Raw genomic sequence first — 21,348 nt, 5'->3', positions numbered from 1 at the left:
TTTCTTCTTTCACACACTTTACCAAACTCCGTCACCAGCTTCTGCAGTTTCTCACATGAATCAGCCACCAGCGCTGTATCATCAGCGAACAATAACTGACTCACTTCCCAAGCTCTCTCATCCCCAACAGACTGCATACTTGCCCCTCTTTCCAAAACTCTTGCATTCACCTCCCTAACAACCCCATCCATAAACAAATTAAACAACCATGGAGACATCACACATCCCTGCCGCAAACCTACACTCACTGAGAACCAATCACTTTCCTCTTTTCCTACACTTACACATGCCTTACATCCTCGATAAAAACTTTTCACTGCTTCTAACAGCTTGCCTCCCACCCCATATATTCTTAATACCTTCCACAGAGCATCTCTATCAACTCTATCATATGCCTTTTCCAGATCGATAAATGCTACATACAAATCCATTTGCTTTTCTAAGTATTTCTCACATACATTCCTCAAAGCAAACACCTGATCCACACATCCTCTACTACTTCTGAAACCACACTGCTCTTCCCCAATCTGATGCTCTGTACATGTCCTCACCCTCTCAATTAATACCCTGCCATATAATTTCCCAGGAATGCTCAACAAACTTATACCTCTGTAATTTGAGCACTCACCTTTGTCCCCTCTGCCTTTGTACAATGGCACTATGCAAGCATTCCGCCAATCCTCAGGCACCTCACCATGAATCATACATACATTAAATAACCTTACCAAACAGTCAACAATACAGCCACCCCCCCTTTTTTTTTTTATATAAATTCCACTGCAATACCATCCAAACCCGCTGCCTTGCAGGCTTTCATCCTCCGCAAAGCCCTCACTACCTCTTCTCGACCAAAACACCCTATATCTGCCACTCTGTCATCAAACACATTCAACAAACCTTCAAAATACTCACTCCACCTCCTTCTCACATCACCACTACTTGTTATCACCTCCCCATTAGCCCCCTTCACTGATGTTCCCATGTCTTACGCACTTTATTTACCTCCTTCCAAAACATCTTTTTATTCTCTCACCCCAACTCTCAACTTTCTCTTGACCTCCTGCCTCTTTCTTTTACACATCTCCCACTCATTTGCACTATTTCCCTGCAAAAATCGTCCAAATGCCTCTCTCTTCTCCATCCCACCACTCACTACCCTTTCTAATCTGACCACCTCCCACGCTTCTCATGCCACATGCATCTTTTGCGCAAGCCATCACTACTTCCCTAAATGCATCCCATTCCTCCCCCCCCCCCCCCTTACCTCCTTTGTTCTCACCTTTTTCCATTCTGTACTCAGTCTCTCCTGGTACTTCCTCACACAAGTCTCCTTCCCAAGCTCACTTACTCTCACCACAACATTATCTTTTCCGAAAACCTCTACAAGATAATGATCAGACATCCCTCCAGTTGAACCTCTCAGCACATTAACATCCAAAAGTCTCTCTTTTGCGCGCCTATCAATTAAAACGTAATCCAATAACGCTCTCTGGCCATCTCTCCTTCTCACATACGTATACTTATGTATATCTCTTTTTTTAAACCAGGTATTCCCAATCACCAGTTCTTTTTCAGCACATAAAACTACAAGCTCTTCACCATTTACAACACTGAACACTCCATGTATACCAATTATTCCCTCAACTGCCACATTACTCACCTTTGCATTCAAATCACCCATCACTATAACCCGGTCTCGTGCATCAAAACCACTAATACACTCATTCAGCTGCTCCCAAAACACTTGCCTCTCATGATCTTTCTTCTCATGCCCAGGTGCATATGCACCAATAATCACCCATCTCTCTCCATCAACTTTAAGTCTTATCCATATCAATCTAGAGTTTACTTTCTTACACTCTATCACATACTCCTACCACTCCTGTTTCAGGAGTAGTGCTACTCCTTACCTTGATCTTGTCTCCTCTCTAACCCCTGACTTTACTCCCAAACCACTCTTCCCCTTTACCCTTGAGGTTCGTTTCACTCAGAGCCAAAACATCCAGGTTCCTTTCCTCAAACATCCTACCCATCTCTCCTTTTTTCTCATCCTGGTTACATCCACACACATTGACACCCCAATATGAGCCTTCGAGGAGGATGAGCCCTCCCCGAGTGACTCCTTCTTGTGTGTCCCATTTTAGAAAGTTAAAATTAGTAAACTGACATTTTTATTAATCATTTATTCTTTTGTCCACTCTTTAACACTCTGCCGTTATCGTAATCGATTAGGTTATATAAAAAAAAAAAAAAATCTCATCGAAGTCGTCTGTAGATTCTAAATTTTGAATGAGACAGTTGTTAGAGTAAGTTTGCTTTTTTTTCTTTTTTTTTTTCTTAAAAAAAAAAAGAAACCAGATCCAAAATGGGAATATAGCTTGTTGGAAGAATATGTAGTTTCAGAACGAAATGTAAAATCCATTTCGGATTTAGAAGTATGGGGCACATCAAAATATGCATTTCCCTTCATTGTTAAATTTTCCCCTAAGTTGTGCTTAAAAACAGTCCCGAGTCATTTATATGTTTCTTTTCTTGCATCTTTCGAAGTCTTACTGGAGCCAGTGGAAAGGATTAATATCACAGTTTCATTTCATCCAAGCAACAGCCACAGATAATCTATTATTTTATGCTTTTTGAACCTTTCCTTCCCGAAAGGTATAACTAATCAAAATATGTGCAAATATGTACTTATAATACGTGATTATATAAATCTATGGCTTGTATAACACTAGCTTCAGAAGAGAGTTCGACATGTATAATAGAATTTCTTCCACTGCCTTGGTATAGAAGAAGGGAGTATCCTTGATACTGTTCCAGTACTTCGTTTCCTTTACAGGAGAAAGACCTCATGGATTTTTTTTTCTCCATTGTCACTTTTCTTGGTCAGCATCTAGGAGTGTTTCACAAGACACCCAGGACCCTTGAGGTTACACATTGTTATATGATTGTTTCAAGAAATACTGGTAGAAAACGAATTGGTGTTTGTTTTACTTCAAGCTTAGACAAAATTTCCATTCTGAATCAGACGAGTCAATCTGGTCTAAACATAAGTTTTTTTTTTTAAATAATTACAGTATTTCTCATTATATGCTTTCCCACAAATTGTAAGGTTATGTCTGCTCTTACATTAAATCTAATATCTGGAATATTCTTGATTCAGTAATCCCAATATTGTGTTTTTATCGTAGTACCTTTCTCATCAGAGTCATAGGCTACCCAGACAGTGTTCAAATTATTCAAAATCTGGCTGTAACCATCTGCTCGAAGACTGTTAGAAAAAAATATTAATGTTATTTGACTAATTCGTTGCATCTAGTGTTGAAAAGTGTATAACAGGTACATTTTTCCTCTCTCCCTCCTTACCAATGTATTTTGAGCATATTCCTGTCAACAAATTGTATAAGTTGCAGTATTCTACATTCCTGCATCTTTTCTTAAGGTAAAAATTAAATACACGTCCTTTCGATATGTATTTACATACTGCTTCTTATTCTCTCTCTAATGCAGCATCTGATCTCGTGTGTGTGTGTGTGTGTATTAAACATCCTCGGCTGGGGTTCACTCATGGTTCCTCCTGTAATTTTAAATCAGTTCAAAAAGTGTGCTACTTCTTTCACACACTACTCTAACATCTTTTGTATTCTCTAATATGAAAGGTTTTAACATATTTCATACTCCATCAGACTAACATTTCCACAACCTTTACTCCTAGATAGCACGTGTTTTCTCAAGCGGGGAGTTCTATCTCCTACTCCTATATTATTTGGCAATAAGACGGGTCTGAAGGGTATTACACAGTGTATTGTTCTTCACTTTAAAGAACACAGTTTTGTCATTAACTTTTCATGCATTGAATATGTTCTTCACCTCCATATGTTTGCCAGACAGACAAAACTAACTTGTTGAACGGATCGCCCGTCTGTGCTTAGGAGTATGTTCTGTCGTAATGAGCATTCCCCTCACAACAGAAGTAATCCATTTTTAATGATGGTCACACGATAATGACTCGTTTCGGCGTGCCTCACCTGTAGGGTTAGTCGGAACATTACACATCAGAGCATAGATGGCCTAGCACTAAACTGAAACAGTGTATACTAGTTATCCCAAACTGTATTTTCCATTTCTGAGCTATAGAGTTGGGCCATCAGCCTTCCTCAAAGAAGAACATCCTGGAGAACAATCATAAGCCACTAGAACAGAGTTTGTTTTAGACCATAACTTTCTACCTCGTTGTTCACTCCAGCTCCCAAGTCCCTGTGTGTTACTGACCCTTCTGCTTCTACAGGAGTGTGGTGGGTGGGTGTCCTCCCTCTTCTCGCTGACACTGGGCCTTCCTGCCGGCGATGACGGCACTGTTCCTCCACCAGTCACACACACCTGCAACACCACATGTGTTAGTTTTCCTTAACACACCTGTTAAGTTTTTACACATGCACAAAAGCTCGACCACCACTTCTAGAATGCTCCACATACACACCTGCCAAAGATATACGAAACGCCTTCAGCATCCCTCTCCCACGCACCGTTAACCTTTCCTGGTACCACACACACACATTTTAGATAAAAGCAGGGACATGAAGGCCGGTGAATAAACAAAGCGGGAATTAAACTGAAAACTGGATTGCACCAAAATCAAGTCAGTTATATATAGACAGACTTGAGGAAGTTTAGATTCTCATGGAGACACAAGATCTTCGGCTGTATACGGGAAAATTTCCTGTATCAACATATAACCGAACACAATAAGAGAAGGTGATGCACCACCATTACTAAACCTTGCCTTCACACATGATATCATGGAAACTGAAAATATCATAAATGATTCACCAACTGGAAAAAGTCATCATATCTTGCTCAGTTTTGATCATACGGCAAATGAGGATATAAAATGATCAGTGAAGTCATATTCACTTGGGATATGAAACTGAACAAACAAAACAGTTTCTATGGAACATTACTCGAAAATAGTTTAATGGTCAAGGTAAACCTCATTTAGTGGAGGTTACCTTATCACTACAAAAGGAGTAGGAACATTGTTACTTTCAGCTTCAAATATTTATAAGAGTAAAATATATGTGGTTCAAAAAGATGTCAAATGCGAAAGAGTTCAGTGATAAACTGTAAGGAAGATGTGGGCAGCATTCCAGCCAGCCAGCAACTGAATGGTTCAAGAGCTTAAGGAACAGAGAAACCTTGTAAAGAAATTTATGGAGAAGGCAGGAGATATTTCAAGACAATTCTGGAAATTCATTGGTGGTAAACTGTCAGTTAAAGAACAGCTAATCAGGCTAACAGCCTGAGGATCTTGTAAAGATATACCAGGAAGGGAATTAATAAAGAATGGCTAAAAGTGTTTTACAGAAGAAGACACTATAGTCCTTATATCAGTGAGGTGGACTGAAGATGATGTCTTACAAAATCAAAAATTATCTGAAGAAGAATGCAATGACTAATGAAGGGATGTCACTCATTTGAAGCTCATGATCCTGAAGATAAATTTTCAAGATTCGTTGAATTTCTCGCTGGAGGAGGATAAAGTGTCAAGGGAGTGAGTGGGAGAGGGCAGATCTCATATATAAGAAAGACCAAAAAGTTGCACTGAACTATAAGCGTGTTTCTCTTGACAGGTATGGTGTGCAAAATATTGGAAGATATTATACTTGGGAATACTTCCCACGCATTCCTCACGTGTCGTAGAAGGCGACTAAAGAGGACGGGAGCGGGGGGCCAGAAACCCTCCCCTCCTTGTGTTTTAACTTTCCAAAAGGGGGAAACAGAAGAAGGAGTCACGCGGGGAGTGCTCATCCTCCTCGAAGGCTCAGATTGGGGTGTCTAAATGTGTGTGGATGTAACCAAGATGAGAAAAAAGGAGAGATAGGTAGTATGTTTTAGGAAAGGAACCTGGATGTTTTGGCTCTGAGTGAAACGAAGCTCAAGGGTAAAGGGGAAGAGTGGTTTGGGAATGTCTTGGGAGTAAAGTCAGGGGTTAGTGAGAGGACAAGAGCAAGGGAAGGAGTAGCACTACTCCTGAAACAGGAGTTGTGGGACTATGTGATAGAGTGTAAGAAAGTAAATTCTAGATTGATATGGGTAAAACTGAAAGTTGATGGAGAGAGAGGGGTGATTATTGGTGCATATGCACCTGTGCATGAGAAGAAAGATCATGAGAGGCAAGTGTTTTGGGAGCAGCTGAATGAGTGTGTTAGTGGTTTTGATGCACGAGACCGGGTTATAGTGATGGGTGATTTGAATGCAAAGGTGAGTAATGTGACAGTTGAGGGAATAATTGGTATACATGGGATGTTCAGTGCTGTAAATGGAAATGAAGAGCTTGTAGATTTATGTGCTGAAAAGGACTGATGATTGGGAATACCTGGTTTAAAAGCGAGATATACATAAGTATACGTATGTAAGTAGGAGAGATGGCCAGAGAGCGTTATTGGATTACGTGTTAATTGATAGGCGCGCGAAAGAGAGACTTTTGGATGTTAAACTGCTGAGAGGTGCAACTGGAGGGATGTCTGATCATTATCTTGTGGAGGGGAAGGTGAAGATTTGTAGGGGTTTTCAGAAAAGAAGAGAGAATGTTGGGGTGAAGAGGGTGGTGAGAGTAAGTGAACTTGGGAAGGAGACTTGTGTGAGGATGTACCAGGAGAGACTGAGTACAGAATGGAAAAAGGTGAGAACAAAGGAGGTAAGGGGAGTTGGGGAGGAATGGGATGTATTTAGGGAAGCAGTGATAGCTTGCGCAAAAGATGCTTGTGGCATGACAAGCGTGGGAGGTGGGTTGATTAGAAAGGGTAATGAGTGGTGGGATGAAGAAGTAAGATTATTAGTGAAAGAGAAGAGAGAGGCATTTGGACGATTTTTGCAGGGAAACAGTGCAAATGAGTGGGAGAGGTATAAAAGAAAGAGGCAGGAGGTCAAGAGAAAGGTGCAAGAGGTGAAAAAGAGGGCAAATGAGAGTTGGGGTAAGAGAGTGTCATTAAATATTATGGAGAATAAAAAGATGTTTTGGAAGGAGGTAAATAAAGTGCGTAAGACATGGGAGCAAATGGGAACTTCAGTGAAGGGGGCTAATGGGGAGGTGATAACAAGTAGTGGTAATGTGAGAAGGAGATGGAGTGAGTATTTTGAAGGTTTGTTGAATGTGTTTGATGATAGAATGGCAGATATAGGGAGTTTTGGTCGGGTGGTGTGCAAAGTGAGAGGGTTAGGGAAAATGATTTGGTAAATAGAGAAGAGGTAGTAAAAGCTTTACGGAAGATGAAAGCCGGCAAGGCAGCAGGTTTGGATGGTATTGCAGTGGAATTTATTCAAAAAGGGGTGACTGTGCTGTTGACTGGTTGGTAAGGTTATTTAATGTATTTTTGATTCATGGTGAGGTGCCTGAGGATTGGCGGAATGCTTGCATAGTGCCATTGTACAAAGGCAAAGGGGATAAGAGTAAGTGCTCAAATTACAGAGGTATAAGTTTGTTGAGTATTCCTGGTAAATCATATGGGAGGGTATTGATTGAGAGGGTGAAGGCATGTACAGAGCATCAGATTGGGGACGAGCAGTGTGGTTTCAGAAGTAGTAGAGGATGTGTGGGTCAGGTGTTTGCTTTGAGGAATGTATGTGAGAAATACTTAGAAAAGCAAATGGATTTGTATGTAGCATTTATGGATCTGGAGAAGGCATATGATAGAGTTGATAGATATGCTCTGTGGAAGGTATTAAGAATATATGGTGTGGGAGGCAAGTTGTTAGAAGCAGTGAAAAGTTTTTATCGAGGATGCAAGGCATGTGTACGTGTAGGAAGAGAGGAAAGTGATTGGTTCTCAGTGAGTGTAGGCTTGCGGCAGGGGTGTGTGATGTCTCCATGGTTGTTTAATTTGTTTATGGATGGGGTTGTTAGGGAGGTGAATGCAAGAGTTTTGGAAAGACAGGCAAGTATGCAGTCTGTTGTGGATGAGAGAGCTTGGGAAGTGAGTCAGTTGTTGTTCGCTGATGATACAGCGCTGGTGGCTGATTCATGTGAGAAACTGCAGAAGCTGGTGACTGAGTTTGGTAAAGTGTGTGAAAGAAGAAAGTTAAGAGTAAATACGAATAAGAGCAAGGTTATTAGGTACAGTAGGGTTGAGGGTCAAGTCAATTGGGAGGTAAGTTTGAATGGAGAAAAACTGGAGGAAGGAAAGTGTTTTAGATATCAGGGAGTGGATCTGGCAGCGGATGGAACCATGGAAGCGGAAGTGAATCAGAGGGTGGGGGAGGGGGGCGAAAATTCTGGGAGCCTTGAAGAATGTTTGGAAGTCGAGAACATTATCTCGGAAAGCAAAAATGGGTATGTTTGAAGGAATAGTGGTTCCAACAATGTTGTATGGTTGCGAGGCGTGGGCTATAGATAGAGTTGTGCGCAGGAGAGTGGATGTGCTGGAAATGAGATGTTTGAGGACAATATGTGGTGTGAGGTGGTTTGATCGAGTAAGTAATGTAAGGGTAAGAGAGATGTGTGGTAATAAAAATAGTGTGGTTGAGAGAGCAGAAGAGGGTGTTTTGAAATGGTTTGGTCACATGGAGAGAATGAGTGAGGAAAGATTGACCAAGAGGATATATGTGTCAGGGGTGGAGGGAACGAGGAGAAGTGGGAGACCAAATTGGAGGTGGAAAGATGGAGTGAAAAAGATTTTGAGTGATCGTGGACTGAACATGCAGGAGGGTGAAAGGCGTGCAAGGAATAGAGTGAATTGGAACGATGTGGTATACCGGGGTCGACGTGCTGTCAATGGATTGAACCAGGGCATGTGAAGCGTCTCGGGGTAAACCATGGAAAGTTCTGTTGGGCCTGGATGTGGAAAGGGAGCTGTGGTTTTGGTGCATTATTACATGACAGCTAGAGACTCAGTGTGAACGAATGGGGCCTTTGTTGTCTTTTCCTAGCGCTACCTCGCACACATGAGGGGGGAGGGGGTTGTTATTCTATGTGTGGCGAGGTGGCGATGGGAATAAATAAAGGCAGACAGTATGAATTATGTACATGTGTATATTTGTTTCTGTCTGTTTGTGTATATATATATATATATATATATATATATATATATATATATATATATATATATATATATGTGTGTGTGTATTGAGTTGTATAGGTATGTATATTTGCGTGTGTGAACGTGTATGTATATACATGTGTATGTGGGTGGGTTAGGGCCATTCTTTCGTCTGTTTCCTTGCGCTACCTCGCTAACGCGGAAGACAGCGACAAAGCAAAATAAATAAATAAATAAATAAATTATCGAAAAGCAAATGGAAAACTAATTGTAAAGGAGAAGGGAGGTCATGTGTGACAAATCTCCCACACTTTAATGAGTGTGTGAACTCAGCTTTAGATAAGATGAAATGTCGGGTGGACAGTGTGTAACTGGACTGTCCTTGAAACACTTCTACACTTGAAATAATCACGGAAAATTTCTCACAATGCTTTCCGTAGCCAACAGATACCGGAAAAATACGAAGCGAAAAGTGACAAACCTTTGAAAAATGTAATTTCGTAATTATTAATCTTTACGATCCTAGAAGAGAATTTCAAACCCGGATTCGTATTCAGCATGAAAAATACTCCTTACATGGAGGGTTTTAAGGCTATATATTAATCCATGCAAAATATCAAAAATTTAGATTATTTCAAAAGATCAAACAAACTTTTTCGCTTAAAATCGTAATAAAACAATTCAACGATTCTATTTTTGAAATAATCATGGAAAATAATTCATATTTCTTCTCTAAGTCGACAATACGTAGCTAATATAAAGCGAAAAGAATATCTTTCTTTAAAACTAACTACTTAATTACAGTCGTCAATGTCACCTAAGCAATATTTCAACCCAAGATTTCATATTCAGCATCAAAAATAGCCCTTATGCCGAGATTTTCCAAAACATTTATTACACTCCGAAAAATACCGAAAATTACAATTGAATTCTTTTACAACTGCATCATAACATAATGAAACGCTTCCATACTTGAAATAATCATAGGAAATATCTCGTAATGTTTTCTGTAGCCGACAGATGCCCAATAAATACGAAGCAAAAAAAAAATAAAATCTCTGAAACAATTTAGTTTCCTAATCACTGATCTTAACGCTCCCAAAACAGAATTGAAACCCCAGATTCGTATCAGCATGAAAAAATAATCCTTACATCAAAGTTTATCAAGGCTATCTATTAACCTACGAGAAAATATAAAAAAAAAAAAAAATTACCATATTTTCGACCAAAAAAGTATTTCTCATAAATATCTTAATATATGATAAAACGGTTTTATATTTGAAATGATGACGGAAAACATACAATGCTTCCTTTAGTCGACAGTATGGATTAAATAGGGCATGAATAATAACAGTTTTCTTAAAAGGTAATTTGTTAATTACAGGCCTGAATGACCCATAAACAATAATTCAACCCTAGATTCATATGCAGTATGAAAAATAGTCCTCATGATAACAGAGATTTTCATCAAATCTATAACCTCCGAAAAATACCAAAATTTTTCGTCCAAAAGCACGTTTTATTTTGAGATTGTAAACATACCACAAAGAAACGCTTCTTATATACTTGAAACAATCACGGGAAATATCTTATAATGCTTCCTCCAATACACACGAAACGAAAAAAAAAGACATCTTATCTGTCTCGTGTCAGAGTTATCCTTACTAACTTAATAACTTACTATCTAACTAACTCATAGTTTGTGAGCATATCACCCCTTATGCTTCTCTCATCCTTGGTGGATAGATTTAAGGGCACTAAAGGTTTCAGTTCTTTTTTTTTTTTTTTTACCATGTTTGTTGCTCTTCTCTGTATTTTGTTTGTCCTACTTTACGTGCAGTTCAGAGTCTGACGTTCGTGTGTGTGTGTGTACTTAAACATTTACATGTGCATATATGTATATGCATGCAGGAGGAATGCGCGGATCGGTGCAGGCCAGCAATACAATGCCCGGGAGGCCGGAAATGTTAAGACAGCTGCCTCGGTCCGGGATGCACAAGAACGGACATGCACGCAAGAACAGACCTTCTAAGAACAGTGTGTGCGTGAGCATGATCAAGGACGCTCGTACTGTGGCTGTTGAACTGAGAGGTCTCAGCATCATATGCAAGGTATATACCTTGATATATCGAAGACTCGGTAACTACGTAGATGTCTCCGTGAAATCTATGCCTAAGCATATCAAAGGTATCTTTCCCTTCTTAGAATCTTCAAGAAACATATGAATATCCATAGACAGTTTGTCTTTGGATGAAGCAACCGTTTAAGGGCATGAAGAGATCTCTTACAGTGGAGTGTTATAAATCAATGAGCGGTTGATTAACTGAACATAACAAGCTAATATATATCAACAGACGAAAAGCAAAACCTTAAATTGTTTTATACAGATCCAACGTTGAATATGAAGACGTGTCTTTACGGACGGATCTGCTGTGTACAAGGCTGACGGATCAGCTGTGTACAAGGCTGACGGATCTGTTGTGTACAAGGCTGACGGATCTGTTGTGTACAAGGCTGACGGATCTGTCGTGTACAAGGCTGACGGATCTGCTGTGTACAAGGCTCTACATTAGCCAAGATCAGAAAAAAAAAAAAAATACTGGCGGAAAATCGCTTCCTCCTCGAGTCCCTCTCTACCCAAAAAGCAGATCTTCCAGGTGTCCCTCAAGCTTGGTATCACTGCACGGTGAGACTCATGAAATGGCAGCCAGTACAAGGAAATAAACTGCAAGGCAACAATGGAGTGAGCCACTGTATTACACTGGCATGTAAAGAGTCACTATTCTGGCCAGACAACGAGACAGCACTAGTAACCATGTATGTTAATGCTGTACTGAAAGCATAATCCTGTCGTACATCATGCCCTTTAGCACGACATTAAGACCCGTGGGTATGATGACGTGGATACTAATATAACCCTTAAAGAGACAGGTTAAATGTCAGGCCATATTAAGTCAAAGTTCATGCCGTCATACACCAGGATTGGGACGTCGTCTTCATAAGGGCTTAAGCAATGAAAGGACAAACAGAGAATAAAACAGCACGAGGAGTAAACACACACACACACACACACACACACACACACACACACACACACACACACACTACAAAAAGCACTAGAGACGGGACCTCACGAATGTAAAGGTCTCTCTCTCTCCGTAATGTACAAATAGGTGATTAAACACACACAATAAGAGAGAGAGAGAGTGTGTGTGTGTGTGTGTGTGTGTGTGTGTGTGTGCGGTAGTCTGCAGGAAGTATCATACTCCATTCAAGGGACGAAGGTCTCCCGGATCAGCCACCTGCACATCGAGCTACACACCAGACTTCGGATGTGTATGTAAACATCTCCGGACCAAAATATTTGTTACTATGCAACAAAATTGCACAAGACTGTGATCTTCTATTCCCCGTATTATGCGCCTCGCTGCCATTAAAGTTTTATAAGTACTGTAGTTGTGAAATACAGTATTATAGACCAGAACTTGCAGGAGCGAGTAAAACCTGGCTGGTTTCCAAACGTAAAGAGAGAAGGTCGAATCGATCAACGAAAAACGGAAGTTACCTCACGTCCATCGCTCCCACCGTCCCTCAGATCCGCCACTCTCCTCCCTCATCACCCCTTCATCTACATCAAGGCCTTCACTATGCTACATACATCCTCACACCTCATCATTCTTGACCCCCTCATCTTTTACCTCATATTCTGCTAGTCATATTACCCGAACACACCAGCTACGTCCATTTACTTTCTCGTGTCTCATTCTTCCCCCGCTACCTCACTCCCTCATACCCTCAGCCTCACAAGTTCCCTCACTCTCATCATCCTCAAACATCTTCAGCCTCTCACCATTAGATTAGGTTGCTCTTCCCACTGTCTCAACCCTTTACACTCACTCCTTTATTCTAACCTCTTTGCTCTCATTCCTAACACTCGTCCCTTTACACACACACTTTTTACTCTCATCCCTTGGTTCTCAATCACATACAATCACCCCTTTGCTCTCACCCCTGTACACGTATCCCCTTACACTTATCATCGCATTCCCAACCCCAGCACTCACTCATCCCTCACATCCTCCTTATTCAGTGTCGATTAATCACCCATCCCTTCCTCATAATACCTCATACTCCCCATTTTTACATTTACTACAACCACCCTCTCGTACAACCACCTCTCATACAACCATCCTTCTCATCCGCACTTTCCCTCATTCTTCGTACCCTCACACTCTGTGGTTCCTCCTCATTCCGTAATCATTCATCCTATCTGTTCTCATATCCCCTTTCATCCTTCTCGACTACCCATCTCATCATCTTACCACCAACACTTTATCATCCTCGCCTCCCTCATATTCCTCAACTAACTCCGCCCTACACCCTCTTCACCCTAACATTTCCTCATCTCATAATCTACCCTGGCACTCCTTCACTCTTCCCACACTCACGCTTTCTTACTTCCTCTCGTCGCACAACCCCTGACGGTTCCGCCCTCACACCCCCTCATTATTTCCACTCATGTCTGGTTTGTTTTCCCACCCTCACCAACCCTACACTTCCTTAAATACAAGTACCTTATCTTTCCCACTCTCACACTTCGTTACGCTCCCAGCCTCACACTCCTTCATCTCCCAAAGCTCATATTCCCTCATCCTTCCCAACCTAACACTGTCCAGTCTCACACTCCTTAACACCCCCACCCCCCCTCTCTGCCACTCACACTATCCTACTCCAACTTCACACTCCTTAACTACCATTTCTTTACACCCAGCATTCTCACAGTCTTGAGCACTCCCAAACTCTCTGACCTTCATTTTCCTTCATGCTCGCACTCCAAACCCCCGCCTCCCTTTTACATTTCTTACCTCTCCCCTCCCTCATACTTAGGAATCCTCTCCATACTCACTCTTCATCACCCTCAACACTCGAACCCTACCCACTTTTAAACTCCTTCACACACCCACATTCTCCGAACATTCACACCTTCCCATACCTGCCCACCTTCTCATCCTTTCATCGGGTCTTTCCCACCAACAAACTCTCCCTGCATCATCTCCCATGACCCTCTTGCTCTTCCCTCCTCCTATACCTCCATCGCCTCCCTGTAACCCTCGCTCCCTCACACGGCTCTCCCCAGAGCCATCATCAGTTGGGGGCTCTGACCTTCAGATACACTACCCCCAGCCAACAATACGCGTCAGCCAGCCTCTAGAACTTCCCCTCTGCTGTACCGGAAGCAACTGCCTTGTAGCCGGAAGCAGCACAGCAAATAAAGCCTTCGTATGGGAACTTGACCACGATCGTTTCTTACTGTACCCAGTGGCAGTACATGTATACAGCCCTGTCATGCTTAGGTAATGAATACAGCAGTCAGTCATGTATCATGCATCACCTGCATCGCCTTGAAACAAAACAACATCTGCCTGTATCGATCGTCTGCTGTACCGAATACATCGATTCCTAACCATCCATCAGAAGCTGCAGGTTCCTATGTGCTGCAGATGTGTTGTATTTCTGGCACTTGTCCGTCGGTAGACGAACTGGCAATCATTAAGGTCCCAACAGAACCTCTTATTAACCTGCGGGTAAACATCAGTTCCAGCAGCAGCAACCTGCTACGCCCGTCACCTTCACCTCCTCAACCGCATCACGCACCCACCAAGGTATAAACAACACGCGCAATGTTTTCACTTCATCGTGTCGAGATCGTAGCGCTGTAGTGCTCAATGTCAGATCATCTATACTTTCAGAGCGACGAAAATCACTGAAAAAAAAATATACATGTATAATGTGTTCCCTCGTTCCCGGCATAATGATGAATGAAGTCATAATAATCATAAAGTTATAACTGCCAATTCTATTAACAGTTCCGTTACAAACGGTAGTGATGAATGATGATAAAGATATCACTGTACAACCTCAGGACCCCTTTTAACTGGACTCCTTCAGCTTCGAGGATGCGCTCCATGCAGGAGCAGGAAAATAACGTATCCCTTTGCAGCAAGAATACCCTCGACAAGACCAACAACCTCTTTTTCCCTTCTGCTGACCATAATGCAGCCTTGATGAAATCAACTTTTTGCTCATGTACCCAACTACTTGCACGCGGAGTCCGGTAACACCATAATAAAATACGGAACATAAGATAGCAACTGTGTTTATCATAATAATATTTCTTTATTATCATCATTGTTTTTATCACTATCACTATAACTATCATTATCAGTATTGTTATTACTATTATTATAATCATTATCATTATCATTAATAATAATAATGATAATAATAATAATAATAATAATAATAATAATAATAATAATAATAATGATAATAATGATAACAATAATAACATCAAGAAGAGTGGTACGTCCCGGTGGTACTATGACTCAGGTGGGTGTACCGTCCATGTTGATGCAGTCGTGAAGGTGAGTGAGTGACAAGGTCTTGCTACTACTGCCAGTGAAGTGAGCTAGAGGATCCTGCTCACAACATACATGATGCGGGTCAGGCGGTACACACAGTACTGTCGAGGACGTGAGATCGGTATGTCGGAGACTACAGTCACAGGTAAGAGGCCTACCTCATCGAGGTTTGATGTACGACCGAGACTTGGAGATAAAAAAAAAAAAAAGGCTACAGAAGCAGAGGAAGAGAAGAGGAATAATGATGTAAGAGTTTGTGAATAAGTAGAGACACTGTCTTATGAAAACTGGCGGGTCGGGGGAATTTTTAGTGATATCTTGCGACGTACGTTGAAGTTTCTCAAGAAGAATGCCACAACTTGGGAAGGAAAGGATGTCTTGGCCTCATGGCAGAAAGATTGTAAGTGAAAGAAATTATAAGTTTCGTAGAGTTAGGAAGACCAGAGGTAACATGCAGCACACTTGGGAGACTATTCTGAAGCCATATGAAGTCAAAGTCTGGAGGTCCAAGGTCCCCAGAATGCGTACAACAAACGTGTTCGTGTTGGAATGAGCCAAGACCCTACCTCTGTAGTGGGATCCCGAGTGTACGCCAGACGTGATGATACGAAGAAATGATAACATCGACGGGAGTAAGAACTAGGAAAGGTCATAGCTAAATGGTGTTTATCTGAAGAAGATCAATAGAAAGACTACAAATGATGATGAAATGGAGTCAAGTGCATTCGAAGGGCAACGGTGCTTTGTAGAGGGCCGGTACTAGTCCCTCTCGTTAGATAGAGGAACCGGTGGTTATAATCCGAGGATTTCTCGTTAACGGTCCGTCCCTGAGCTGGCTCGTCTAACACTGACAGGTTAGGGAATGGAGTTATTCACTGTGGAAGATCCAGCATAAACGAACCTTCGGTTGTTAAAAAAAATAGGAAGATGTTCAGGTGTAACCAGGAGCATATACAAGCCTCAATAGGTCCATGGAAAGCCCACTGTCGTGTGGCTATAGTCACTGTAACAATCCCTCCATTACTATTGCACGAGAAAGCAGTGTGTCAGTCGCCCATCCCTCCCTCCATTACTACTGTACGAGTAAGCAGTGTGTGTCAATCGCCCATCCCCTGAGCATTGCGTGCTGGCCGTGTGTTGCTTCTGCTATGACTAAAGGCTATGGGGAATCATGACACTAAGACCCTGGGTTGAGTTCTCCTCACCTTACTCACTTGTGACAGTACGACCCGGTCACCATCAACCAGCTCCTACCGTTCAACTGCTGCTGCCTCTTCCTTCCTACCTTCCTCCTCAACTGCTACCTAGGTGTGTGTGTGTGTGTGTGTGTGGGACACGTCTCGGCTACCTACAACCACTATCGCCATAAAAACTGACCACAATCACGACTATAACAACAGCTCACTACAATCACTACCATTACAGCAGTTGGTTACAAAACCACCACTATCAGAACAGCTGACTACAACCACTACTATCGTAACAGCTGAAGACAACCACCACTATAACAACAGCTGACTACAACCACCACTATAACAATAGCTGACTACAACCACTACCATCACAATAGCTGACTACAACCACTACCATCACAAAAGCTGACTACAACCACCACTATAACAAAAGCTCGCTACAACCACTACTATCATAAAAGCTTACTACAACCACTGATATTATAACAGCTGGCTGCATCCACCAATCACCTTCACCGCCACTATCACGGCTCCTCCGTCACTGCCATTGTCCTTATCGCCTTCGTCACCGTCACTGCCGTCACCTCCCCCATCAACGCCACTGTCACCGTCGCTTCCGTCACTGCCACTATCAGCGTTACTTTCATCACCGCCACTGTCACCATCATCATCGTTTTTGTCACCATCACTATCACCGTCATCATCAACGACATTTCTGTCACCGCCACTGTCACCATCGTTTCTGTCACTATCACTATCACCGTCACTTTCGGTACTGCCATTATCATCGACGCTTCTGTCACCGCCACTTCCACCATCACCATCACCGTCGCTTTTATCACCGCCATTATCAACATAGCTTCTGTCACCATCACCATCACTGCCACTATCACCATCATCTCCATCGCTTCCGTCACCGCAGCAGCTACCGACTTCGCATCTGTCACTGCCACTATCACAGTCAACTGTGTCAAAGTAAGTATCACTGTTGTCATGCCCATTACCATCACTATCACCGTCACTTCCATCACCGACACTTCCGTCACCGCAAGCTTCACTGTTGTGGCTTCCGTCAGTGCCACTACCACCATCGCTCCCATCACCTCTTCTACCACCATCGCTCCCGTCGCCACAGCTACCACCATCGTTGCTTCCGGCGCCACCAGCGTCACTTCCGTCACTGCCACTACCACCATCATCGCTCCCGTCATCTCTATTACCAACATCGCTTCTGTCACCACCTACATCGTTTCCAATGCCACCACCACCACCACTACCACCATCGTTCCCGTCACCACAGCCACCACAACCACCATCGCTCCCGTCACCACCACTACCACCACCATCGCTCCCGTCACCACCACTACCACTACCACCATCGCTTTCGTCACCACCACAACCACCATCGCCTCCGTCACCACCACCACCATCGCCTCCGTCACTGCAGCTATCACCGTCGCCGCCAACGTCACCGACGATTCGGTCACGACCACTGTTACCGTCACGTCCGTCACCACCCCCGTAGTCCGCGTCGCCGTGAACCACCACACACTCCCGATGATACTGTCGAGGGAAACAAGTCACACTGTGAATAAGGTGGTGAGTGTGACGGCTCCGTTACCACTCTCGTGGGCGTCAGTCTACGGTCCTGTAACACTGTCAGTTGGGAAATTATGAGTAACACTCAGTACGGAAATGATGAGTAACACGGTCCTGCAACACTGTCGCAGAAGTGAGTATGACTGTAAAGCTAGTGAGTCACATGTCCGTGAAAACACTGTGTGTGTGTGTGTGTGTGTGTGTGTGTGTGAGAGAGAGAGAGAGAGAGAGTCACTCCGATGGCCGTGGTAACACTGAAAAGAATGGTCAGTCACGGGTATAGTCACAGCCAGGAGGCCACATCATGTGTGTGTTACGTTAGACAAGTGAACCAGACGGACCTTGTAACGCCGGGGGGGGGGGGGGGGGGGGGGGGGGGTGATGTGCATCACCCACTACTTCCTGTGTTATCGCGTCTGAATGTTTTAAGGAATGCACGAGACAATGACATTTACAACCGACTTTGAAAAGGTAATATATATATACATATATATATATATATATATATATATATATATATATATATATATATATATATATATATGTAATCACCTCAGGAACTTTGGAGTGAGAAGTTTTTTGACAAGATTGTATTCCTAATGATACAGCTCCGCCAAAGGTGACTTTTCACTCGCGGTGTAGCCCTCGAGCAAACGGAGTCCTGTAACACAATATATATATATATATATATATATATATATATATATATATATATATATATATATATATATATAACAAACACACACAATTCTTTGACACCCGCTATTACATAAGGTCAAAATACATCATAACAGATGCAGTTTTATAAGCCAGTTCCCTCGTGTTCCCCAGCGAGGCTGGCACCTTGCCCGAGTGCTGCCTGCCGTTACAATCGGCCTTGTGCACGCGCCACAATCCCCACAAACACAACTCTACGTCCTCACCGTAGCTTTCTTCCGTGTCGTGACAATCTCCACCAAAAATGGCATACTCTCGCCATCGCTATTTTCTGCGTGGCCACGATTGCCACCACACACACACACACACACACACCACCTACACTCAGTGTGGCTACGGTCGTCACCATACACAGCACGCACTCGCCGTAGAATAGCTTTCTCCCGTGTCGCTACAACCTCCACCACACACGGCTCTCGCCGTAGCATACTTCCGTGTTATCACTTGTTCTCTCTTTTGACATTGCCTTTTTGAGTCTACCACACACACACACACACACACACACACACACACACATATATATATATATATATATATATATATTTTTTTTTTTTTTTTTTTTTTTTTTTCATACTATTCGCTATTTCCCGCGATAGCGAGGTAGCGTTAAGAACAGAGGACTGGGCCTTTGAGGGAATATCCTCACCTGGACCTCTCCTCTGTTCCTTCTTTTGGAAAAAAAAAAAAAAAAAAAAACACGAGAGGGGAGGATTTCCAGCCCCCCGCTCCCTTCCCTTTTAGTCGCTTTCTACGACACGCAGGGAATACGTGGGAAGTATTCTTTCTCCCCTATCCCCAGGGATATATATATATATATATATATATATATATATATATATATATATATATATATATATATATATATATATATATATTCTTATGAGTCCACGGGGAAAATGAAACACGAAAAGTTCGCAAGTGCACTTTCGTGTAATAATCACATCATCAGGGGAGACACAGGAGAGAAATATAACAGTCAGTTGATATACATCGAAGAGACGAAGCTAGGACGCCATTTGGTAAACATATATATATATATATATGGATGGGAAATATCTAGGAATGGTTTGGGAATGTCTTAGCATTAAAGTCAGCGGTTGGTGAGAGAACAAGAGTCAGGGTAGGACTAGCACTAATGCTGAAGCAGTTGTTGTACGAGTATGTGAAAAAAAAAATGTACGGAAGTGAGTTCTAAACGGATGTGGGTGAAAATGAAAGTGGATGCTTCTGCACCTGGCCATGAGAAGAAAGATCATGAGAGGCAAATGTTTTAGGAGCATCTGATTCAGCAGTTTTGATGGAAGACGCCAGCTATCAGCGACGGGTGATTTAAATACAAAGGTGAGTAATGCTGCAGTTCCGGATATAATTGAGTGGCAGGGGGTATTCAGTACAGTTAAAGGCAAATGGTGGCAGGAGGACTTGTGCACTGAAAATGCACTGGTGATTGGGAATTCCTGGTTTGAAAAGAGCGTTATGCACAAGTATAAGTGTGTGTGTAGGAAATATGGTCAGAGACATTACTGTATTACACATTAATTGATGTGTAATTACACATTGATGAATGTGAATGTGCTGAGAGGGGCAGCTGGTGGGATGTTTGAGGTCTACCTTGTGGAAGCGAGGGTGAGGATTTGTAGAGGTTTTCAAAAAAAAGAAGAAATATCATCCGTGAGAAGAGAGTGGTAGGTGAGCTTGGAAAAGACACTTACGTGAAGAAATACCAAGAGAGACTGAGGGCAGAAAGGGAAGGGTAAATGAGCCTAGGGGAGTGAGTGAGGAATGGGAGGTATTCTGGGAAGCAGAGCTAGCATGTGCGGGAGATACAAGTGGCAGGCGAAAGGTGGGAGGTGGACAGATTAGAAAGAAAGGTGGGATGGTGGGATGAAGAGGCAAAGTTACTCGTAAAAGAGATAACATAAGCGTTTGGGAGGTCCTTCCAGGGAAGGAGTGCAAATAATTCCGGAATGTGTAAGTGGAAACAGCAACAGGTCAAGATGAAGGTGTACGGGTTGAAATGGGGGGCAAATGAGAGTTGGGGTGAGCGAGTATCAGAAAACTTTAGGGAGAGAAGGATGTTTTGGAAGGATGTTAATAACGTGCGAAAAACACATCTAAAGTAACAGAAGTAATGAGGATAAACTACTTAGACATAATCCTGTTTACGATACACAGAACAGATCAAAATGAAAGGTAGCATATCTCGAAAACTAAACTTTCAAAACCGCCAGAAAAAATATACTCGAGAAAAAAAAAAATACACAACTTTCCCTGAATGCTTAACTAACATCATGTACAGGTTGGAAAGTAACAGCAGTACATGCCTCAGATTAAGTTAAAGGAACGAAGAGTTTTTGGCTCTGGAATAATTTATTAGAATACAAA

The 21,348-nt window shown here is 42.3% G+C and overlaps 1 protein-coding gene across 1 annotated transcript in view; it reads right to left on the bottom strand.

Annotated features, from left to right (window-relative positions):
* Nucleotides 1–21,348, bottom strand: part of LOC139766738 (uncharacterized) — a 1,106,342-nt gene that overhangs the window by 10,427 nt on the left and 1,074,567 nt on the right. The window contains 2 exon segments of the mRNA XM_071695663.1: nucleotides 4,270–4,377; nucleotides 17,158–18,210. Of these exon segments, the coding sequence (XP_071551764.1) occupies nucleotides 4,270–4,377; nucleotides 17,158–18,210 (1,161 nt within the window).

The sequence above is a fragment of the Panulirus ornatus genome, chromosome 4, assembly GCF_036320965.1.
Source record: "Panulirus ornatus isolate Po-2019 chromosome 4, ASM3632096v1, whole genome shotgun sequence".
Classification (NCBI taxonomy): domain Eukaryota; kingdom Metazoa; phylum Arthropoda; class Malacostraca; order Decapoda; family Palinuridae; genus Panulirus; species Panulirus ornatus.
The sequence above is the reverse complement of the archived record's forward strand: the minus strand, read 5'-3'. Positions and strand labels throughout refer to the sequence as shown.